Source organism: Chrysochloris asiatica, unplaced genomic scaffold (genome assembly GCF_000296735.1).
Source record: "Chrysochloris asiatica unplaced genomic scaffold, ChrAsi1.0 scaffold00116, whole genome shotgun sequence".
Lineage (NCBI taxonomy): Eukaryota > Metazoa > Chordata > Mammalia > Afrosoricida > Chrysochloridae > Chrysochloris > Chrysochloris asiatica.
The window spans coordinates 4,147,180-4,156,530 of NW_006408634.1; the positions used below are offsets into that span (position 1 = coordinate 4,147,180).

Consider the following 9,351-nt stretch of genomic DNA (forward strand, 5'->3'; position numbering starts at 1 on the left):
ACACTCTGAATTTAAACTCCCTTTTGAAAACTTGTAAGCCAGTCACTTTGTGCTTTTATTGCCCCCTCATCTTAGGTAGCTGTGTGGTTTTTGCAATGAATTCTCAAACCCTCTAGGAAATGAGACAGTGCTTTAGGAGAGATAGTGACCTTCCCCTCATAGGAATCAGCCTTGGAGCTACTGCCACTGATCTCCCTTACAACCTTAGATGAGGCCAGACGCCTCCGCCATGTTATTTGGATAACAATTTGTTGTTGTTAGGTGCCAACTCATGGCGACTTTATACATAACAGAATGAAACACTGCGCGGTCCTGCACCATCCTCAGAATTGTTATACTTAAGTCCATTGCTGCTGCCAGTATGCAAAAAAAGAGGTGTTTAATAGAATTGTCAGAATGGAACCCAATCCTAAGTTGGGGGCAGCCTGTAAACACACAGTGAGAGTCTAAGTTACCCTGGAGAACAGCCTCCAAGGTGATTTTAGAAGTTAAAAAAAACATGAAAATCATAAACAAAAGACCAGGCTTACTGGTCAGAGAGAAACTGGAGAGATCCCTGAGACCAGGGCCCTCAGCCACTCTTCAGGTCCAGAGAAGAACTCGGTCCCATGGCTCAGTTTTCATCCCAACAATAGACAAGTGTCCAAAGGGAGCAATAACACCTGGGAGGTGGTACACACACCTAAAAACAGTCAACTAATTGAGAGCAAAAGGCCACATTTCCCCCAGGACACAGTTCAGAAGGGTCAGGAAAGAAGGACGAATGGCAACAGGAAACCCAGGGAGGAAGCGGGATGAGAGATATTTCACTGTGAGGATTGCAGTCAATGAGATGAAACAAAATGTGTTTGAATTGTTGAATGGAAAATTGATTTGCTCTCTCTAAACCTTCACCCAATTCACAATTAAAAAAGGAAAAAAACTTGGCATTTCCCACTGGGGCAGGAAGGTGCAGTAGTCAGAAGACTGGTAAAGAATCCAAAGTTCTCTCTTTGGAGAGAGGCCCGGAAGTAGGAACGCCCGTCCGATGAGAAACAGGAAGGAGACCTGGCAGAGACACTGATTCAGACAGCGAACAAGGAAAGGGAAAGTTGGAAATTCTAGGGGGTGCAAAGTGATGTAAACACACCATGAAATTCGGGTGAAATAAAGATAATAGAAATAGGAATTCGATTTCAGAAAAGAAAAATAATGTTTTCATTTCCTCTAAATTCTTAAAAGTAAAACATATTCTCATATGGCAAGAGCATTCGTTTAGGGACCTCAGACAGCCACACAGCTGGGAGGCCTTCTAGCGTGTCTGTAATGATTTCCTCAACAGCCCACCTGTGGCTTCCCACTCACGCACCTGAAGAAGTTCGACAGTGGATTTCACCTCCTACTGTCCACAGCTCTCCACGATCCAACCTGACAAGTGTATCTTGCTCACATGCTATATACCCTGTTCAGTGGAAACAACAAAAGTTTATGCACAGTAAGAAGAAATGTCACATAAATGTGACATTTAGGGTCTACAGACTTTTCTGCAAAGTCAAGATTTTTATCTCAGAAGAGGGTATCTTATATTCTTTTACCAGGGGGAAAGGAAAGACTCTGAGGCTCTGACACTTAAAAACAGGGCTTCATACCAGTTGCTTCTGGTTCGAACCCTCCATGTATACTGAATGAGAATCTATAGTTGCGCGAGATCCCCATGTGGTTCTAATGTATAATCGTCCTTGACAGCCCTGCTCTATACTACTTCATAAAACCGGTCCCTAACCAGTAACATAAGCATTGCCTGAAGATGTTAGGGTTCAAAGCCCTGCTTAAGAAAAAGGCAGGGACTTTCCAAGTTAAACAGCTGAGAAAGGACAGGCTACTGACTGGACACCCTCTGAGGGCCACCATGCAGCTGTCCTCACCCACGGACACCAGGTGGCTGTAGTTCTCCAGCATCACGTCCCGGTACAGGGCCTTCTGAGCAGGGGCCAGGAGCTGCCACTCCTCCCCGGTGAACTCCACAGCCACGTCCTCCAATGTCAGCGAATCCTGTTACAACAGGGTCCAGTTTAATGAAGTAATGTCCTTTTGATGATATGGATGGAATGTAAAGGAAATTATTCTTTTTTACCATATAGGAAATTGAGTTTAAAAAAGAATATATATATTTTTTTTACCCATTGTAACAGTAGCAAAATCCTACACAAATATTCTGTCATTTTGCAGCCATCCAATTATTTTAAAAAGTTCAGAATTCAAAGGCATTTCTGCAATATGTACCCATCATACCTTCTTGCAAAGATAGACTATCTTGCTAAAGTAGAACATATATAGGTTCTACACACAAAGGGGTTTTTAAAAGTTCGTGGAAAAACTTCATTATCTTTCAATTCCATTTTTCCATGCATTTTTTGAAGCCCCCTTATATATATATATGTGTGTGTGTGTGTGTGTGTGTGTGTGTGTGTGTGTATGCTGTTGCCGTTACGTGCTGCCGAGTTGATTTCAACTCCTAGCAACCCGATGTACAACAGAACAAAACACCACCAGGTCATGCTCCGGCCTCACAACTGTTGCTACACTTGAACACATTGCTGCTGCCACTGTGCCAATCCATCTCATTGGGGGGGTCTCCCTAGTTTTTGCTGTCCCTCCACTTTACCAAGCACGACCATTCTCCAGGGGCTGGTCCCTCCTGATAATATATCAGCAATATGAGCGATGGAGTCTGGCCATCTTGACTTCTAAGGAGCATTCAGGTTGTACTTCTTCAAACACAGATTTGTTTATTTCTCTGACAGTCCAGCGTACCTTTAGTATTCTCCTCCAACACCATAACTCAAGTGCATCAATTCTTCTGCGGTCTTCCTTACTCACTGTCCAACTTTCACATGCATATGAGGTTATTGAAAATACCATGGCTTGGGTCAGGTGCACTTTAGTCCTTAAACTGACATCTTTGCTTTTGAACACACATTTGCCTAATGCAATAGATCATTTGATTTCTTGACTGCTGCTTCCATGAGTGTTGATGATGGATCCTAGCAAAATGAAGTCTTTGACAACTTCAATCTCTTCCCCGATTATATAGATGCTATTTATTGTTCCAGTGGTAAGGATTTTTGTTTTCTTTACATATGTATATATATGTGTGTGTATGTCCATATGTATGTATGTTGTTGTTGTCAGGTGCCATCGAGTCGGAACCGACTCATAGCGACCCCATGCACAGCAGAACGAAACAATGTCCGATCCTGGGCCAACCTCACTACTGCCGCCATACTTGACGCCATCAATGATGTCACCTGGCTGATCCATCTCGTTGGGGGTCTTCCTCTTTTTCTCTGACCCTCCACCTTACCCAGCATGACATCCTTCTCCAGCGACTGTTCTCTCCGGACAATGTGTCCAAAGTATGTATATGTGCATGTATTACATATACACACATATATACACACATTAATATTTTTTCCAATACTAAATATGCTAGCTATAAGTAAACAAATAGTACAAATTCCTTATTTTCACCATGTGCCTTCAGAGCCAATATCAGAATCAACAATGATTAGTGTTGAATTCTGGTGTGGCGCTGTGGGCTAACGCGTCAGACAGCAAAGTTGTTTGAAGTGCAAATCCGGTGGTTCAAGCTCACCAGCTGCTCCTTGGAAACCCTATACAGGGTCACTATGGGTCGGAATCTATTGAACGGAACTTAACAACAACAACAGTCCTACATTGCCCTGATTTAGACATTAGAATATTAAAGGTTTGCTTTTCTTCAGAACCTGCTATTCATGATTTATCCTTTTCTGCTTTATAACGTTGATTTCTAAGGCACTTTAGAAACCCATCATTCTGTTGTACAGAAGGTCACCGAGAACCGGAGCCAAGTTGACAACAACTAACAACTACAACTACAAACCTACTGAGAACAGAACAAACCAAAATTCACCTGGGCTTGGGTCATTTTCTTCTGAATTTGGGAAATGGCTGCTTGGTGGTAGGTTCTGTCTTTGTCTCTTCAGGGTTGGTGACGGATCTCTGTTCAAAGCTTTGAGTCTCTTGGCAAGGGAGAAATGAAGATACCCAGATACTGGAATCTCCTCCTCCTTTCTTCACTTGGCTCCTCTTTCTCCTAGCGAAACAAGACCTGTAGGTTGAAGAGAACATGATCTCTGAGTGCACATTCCTTCTGGGTCCAGATGTTCCCAGCATTGCTACACAAACAACTTCAATCCATGCTCCAAAAATCGGAATGACCCATAAGTCAGTGCTCCACATTCACGATGGGTTCTTTTTACTTTCCTCACTATTCATAAGCATACAGTGGGCATTAAATTCTAAAAAATATCTCAACATTCTACGTTTTAAGAAAATCAATGCTGCTACAGCATTACTGCAATTCCATACCTTGATATTTTTTATTACTTAAAAAAACAGAGGCATAGAGGAAGGGAGGAAAGAGGGGGTTTAAGAAAATATGTTATAAATACAAATTTTACAAAACACAAAAACGTTGTTGAGTGTCGTCGAGTCGATTCTGACTCAGCGACCCTGTGTAGGGTTTCCGAGGGGCAGCTGGTGGGTTTGAACTGCCGACCTTAGGGTTGCCAGTCCAGTGCTGATCCTACAGCGCCACACCAGTCTTGTTTATTCATATAAACAAAGCTCCTGGGATCAGAAATGTGTTTTAGGTAATGTGCTTCTTCTAATCTTAAAAACCACACCGACAGCAGGATTCTACTTTTGTTTTTTACTAATGAGGAAAAAGACACAGGATCTAGGAGTCAAAAACCTGGCTAGAAGTATCTGTCAATCACATCGGCTCATCAAACGGACAAAGGAGGAAAAACTATCAGTGAGACTCTAGCCAATTATCTGCAGGAGTTAAATATTCTGTAACTGAAGGAATGCATTCATTCAAAGTTCATTCTGAATGCCTTGCAATAGAAGGCAGTGTTTAGGAGACTTTAAAAGTCACCAAAGCCAACAACCAAAAAGATGAAAGATGGATGGACAAAAGGCTGGCTGGCTAGTTAGACAACTGGTAGAACTAGTTAACCTGCTGTTGTTAAGTATCATCAAGTTAGTTTGGAGTCAGAGAGACCTGGTGGGTTTCAACTGCTGACCTTGTGGTTCCCAGTTCAGTGCGGATCCTACAGCGTCACACCAGGAGTCCAGAACTAGTGTGGTGATAGTGGTTATGGGTCAGAGACGACAACCCTGTATCGGGTTTCTGAGGCTGTAAATCTTTACAGGAGCAGAAAGCCTCATGTTTCTCCTGCAGAACAGCTGGGAGTTTTGAACTGCTGACCTTGTAACCACTACGCTACCAGAGCTTCTTAGAACTTTTCGTGTTTTTATTGTTGTTGTTGTTTTTAAGTGCTGTCAAGTCGGTTCCGACTCATAGCAACCCTGTCTGTACAGGGTTTCCAAGGAACAGCAGGTGAGTTTAAACCACCCGACCTTGTAGTCCAGTGCTTTATCCTACTGCACCACACCAGGACTCTGCCTTAGACCTAGTATTACTGTTGTTGTTAAGTGCCATTGAGTCGGTTCCGACCCATAGCGACGCTTTATAGGGTTTCCATGGAGAAGCTAGTGCGCTTGACCCACCGACCTTGTGGGCAAACCGACTTTACAGTCCAGCACATTAACCTACAGCGCCACACCAGGACTCCTAGACCTAGTATAGTACAATGTTAATGGCAAAATCTAGATAGTGGGCGAATGGGTGGTAACTTCAACATTCTTTTAATACTTTTGTATATTTGAAATTTTTCCATAATGAAATATGCGGTGTAGAAAAAGATAGTGCAAAAAAAGTTTAGTGAGGTGACCAAATATAAAGTAAATATTTCATGTTAATGGAACTGACTTGATGGCCCAACAACTCTTTTTTGCTATAGAAAATTATATCAGGAAAAAGAAGTTTAAAAAGGTAACACACACATTTATAATTGCATCTAAAGTAAGACACCCAGACTGGAGAATAGCAGGATAACAAACTCATTGAAAAAACACATCATCAAAGATTCCTAAACTGAGATCTAAATATTCTAAATATTTTACCACTATCCAAATATAGAAGAGTCCTGGTGTGGTGCTGTGGGTTAATGTGCCAGACGGCAAAGCTGTTTGAACCTCAAGGTTGGCGGTTCAAGCTCACCAACTGCTCCTCGGAAACCCTATACAGGGTCTCTATGGGTCGGAACCGACTTTACAGCACTCAACAACAACATCCAAATATATGGACTCCTGGTGTGGTGCTGTGGGTTAATGCGCTGGACTGCAAGATCGATTTGAACAGTAAGGTCCACGCTTCAAGCTCACCAGCTGCTCCTCGGAAACCCTATACAGGGTCTCTATGGGTCGGAACCGACTTTACAGCACTCAACAACATCCAAATATATGGACTCCTGGTGTGGTGCTGTGGGTTAATGCGCTGGACTGCAAGATCGATTTGAACAGTAAGGTCCACGCTTCAAGCTCACCAGCTGCTCCTCGGAAACCCTATACAGGGTCTCTATGGGTGGGAACCCACACGATGGCACTTAACAACAAAAACAATAATCCAAATATATGAACCCACCAGCCACTCTCAGAAACCGTACACAGACAGGGTCACTATGAATCAGAACCTATTGGACGGCACACAACGAGAACATCCAAATATACATAGAATTAATGTACAAAGACACGTGAAAATAATTAGTCCAGAGAACTAAAGGACCAGGACAACCTCCTCTATGACCCTGCGACCAGAAAAAACGAGATGCTGTCCGGCGACCATTCATTACCGTTCTGAACTGGATCACAACGGAAGGCCCTGATAGAGTGGGGAAGAAGAAAAAAAAAAGAATGCACACACACAAACAAATACGTAACATGTTTAATGAGAGTTCACGCATAATACCACCGGTTCCCACATTAAAAAAGCTTTCCGTACTAAGAATTTGCAATTTCAAAATGTTTATTACAAGAAATAAAGTAGAAAAAGAGGAAATCATAGCACCATTTACGCAGTTTCTCTGAAACACAGACACATAAAAGTCTAGCATTTATACATATAACATTTTGACACTGGAAAGGAGCTCTGGTAGCGTATGGTTACGAATCGGGCTGCGAACCTTAAGGTCAGCGGTTCGAAACTACCAGCCGTTCCGTGGGAGAAAGATGAGGCTTTCTACTCCCGTAAAGATTTACACCCTCGAAAACTCTGTACAGGGTCGCTATGGGTCGGAACCGACTGGACGGCACTTAACAACAACAACAGTTTTGGAAACGAGTCCTAGTGTGGCGCTGTGGGTTAATGTGTCAGATTGCAAAGTTGTTTAAACTGCAAACTCGGTGGCTTAAGCTCACCAGCTGCTCCTTGGAAACCCTATACAGGATTGCTATGAGTCAGAATCGACTCAATGGCACTTAACAACAAGTTTTGAAAAAAATTAATTTAGGGTGTTGTGCCAACACTCACAGAGACCCTGTATAGGGTTTCCGAGGCTGTAAAGCTAAAAGCCTCTGTGGTGGCTAAAAGCCTCATCTTTCCCCTGCTGAGAGGTTGGTGGGCTTGAACCGCCGACCTATTTTGGGTTGTCAGTTCTGACGCACAGTGACCCTGTATAGGGTTTCCAAGGAGCGGCTGGTGGGTTTGAACCGCCAACCCTGTTATTAGCACTCCAGTGCTTATCCTATAGTGCCACCGATGTTATTTTATGTACGTCAGAAAAAAAAATCTAGGTTAAAGACTATGTATGAAAAATATGTTGTAAATATGCAGCAAGAGTAAGAGCTGCTTCTGGAGAAGGAAACACGTTAGTTGCTGATTGTGATGTCAGGGGCCCTCGAGTTGGCTTCAACTAGCTAACAACAGAATGAAACACAGGTAGTTTCTACGTCCTCCTCACAATCCTGCCTGTGTTTGAGCCCGCAGCTGCACGCATCTTATGAAAAAACGTTCAGGAAGTTTCAAGAATAAGAAATCATGTAAGAAAATTAAAGCTAGTCGCGACATGCGGTCTCGATCCTGAAACGTTAATATCCATCAGGTCAGTTTCAACTGCCAAACCACGTGGTGCACCTTACAAATCCATCCCTCTATGTAGACCTTCACTACCCTAATTAATTCCAAAATATGGACCAGAAAGCCTTGCACGCGGATGCGGGAAGCTCTCCTGCACCATCTAAAGAGATCTGCTCTCAATCACTGAGCCTTGCGGGCAGAGGAAAACACAAAGACTCCAAGATCTGACTACGAGACCGTCCGAGTGGATCTACGGGGATCTCTAACCACAGGGAGTTTCTCAGGACGGAAGCCACAGACGCCCCAATCGCACGTCTCCCACAACCAATTCCTTACTATGAAGCGTTCAAGAGTGCGCATTGACGTCAAAATCCCGACGGCGGACCACGGCGAATGCAGACGTTCACAGATACCCTCACCCTTCTCCACGCATAGACCCCAGCCACTGAACGTGTTTTCTTCGCGTACCGAGGGGATGAGCAGACGACCGAAATGACTTTCTTCAAATTCGTTCATTTCATGCCACACCGCCAGCCAACCAGCCTACGGTGGTCAACGAGGGTCTGAAGTGTTTTAAGACGTACTTAGAAAACTCTGTTTCTTTAGAGGTAATGTGTCTGGAGTCATTAAAGCTTTCGGTTGCTAACGGAAAGGTCAGCGGTTCGAAAACACCAGATGTGGCAGTAAAGATGAAGTTCTACTCTGTCCAATGAGGTCGCTCTCAGTCGACTTCAACTCCGTGGCAGCGGGTGGAATATGTCAGCGCTCATTTTGCCACGGTACCCTGGGAGCAGCCATCTTTCTACACATTCCGTACAAGAGGCAAACGGGCTGTTTCTATGCCAATAGAAATGGACAAGAGGCCAAGGAGTCGCTGACACTGTCCCATTATTTAGCGCCTCAACTTTGGCTGAAAGTGGGTAGTCATTCAGGCACTGGAGCTTGCACACACACAAAATATGGTACGGAGTTAAAGCCCTTTCAGCAAGCTGGGCTGGAAGATGGCCGAGATTTTGATCAGCTTAGTACAAAAGGCAAGGAAACGGGCCTATGGGCGCAGCCATTTTAGAGGAAGTTGAGGTTTCCGTACAGCGAGTTTCTCTAAAGCAAACAGCACTTGTTCATCGCTCTAGAGGTTATGATGGTTGTGTGCCTTGGTGGTGGTGGTGATGTGCCGTGGAATAGGTCCCAAATCATCGTGACCGTGTACAGGGTTTCCGAAGCTGTAAATCTTTACAGGAGTAGAAAGTCCCATCTTTCTCCTGAGGATCAGCTGGTAGATTCTAACTAATGACCTTGAGGTTAGCGGCCCAACGCTTGCGAGGGTTTCCAGGGCTTTTATAAAT

At 43.8% G+C, this 9,351-nt stretch overlaps 1 protein-coding gene across 1 annotated transcript in view; it reads right to left on the bottom strand.

The window, feature by feature from the left end:
* The window catches only part of ZNF615 (zinc finger protein 615), a 10,314-nt gene extending 6,365 nt beyond the window's left edge, over positions 1-3,949 (bottom strand). Inside the window, 3 exon segments of the mRNA XM_006868345.1 lie at positions 1,349-1,441; positions 1,905-2,031; positions 3,935-3,949. Coding sequence (XP_006868407.1) covers positions 1,349-1,441; positions 1,905-2,031; positions 3,935-3,949 — 235 coding nt within the window.
* Between the last annotated feature and the right edge of the window lie 5,402 nt (positions 3,950-9,351).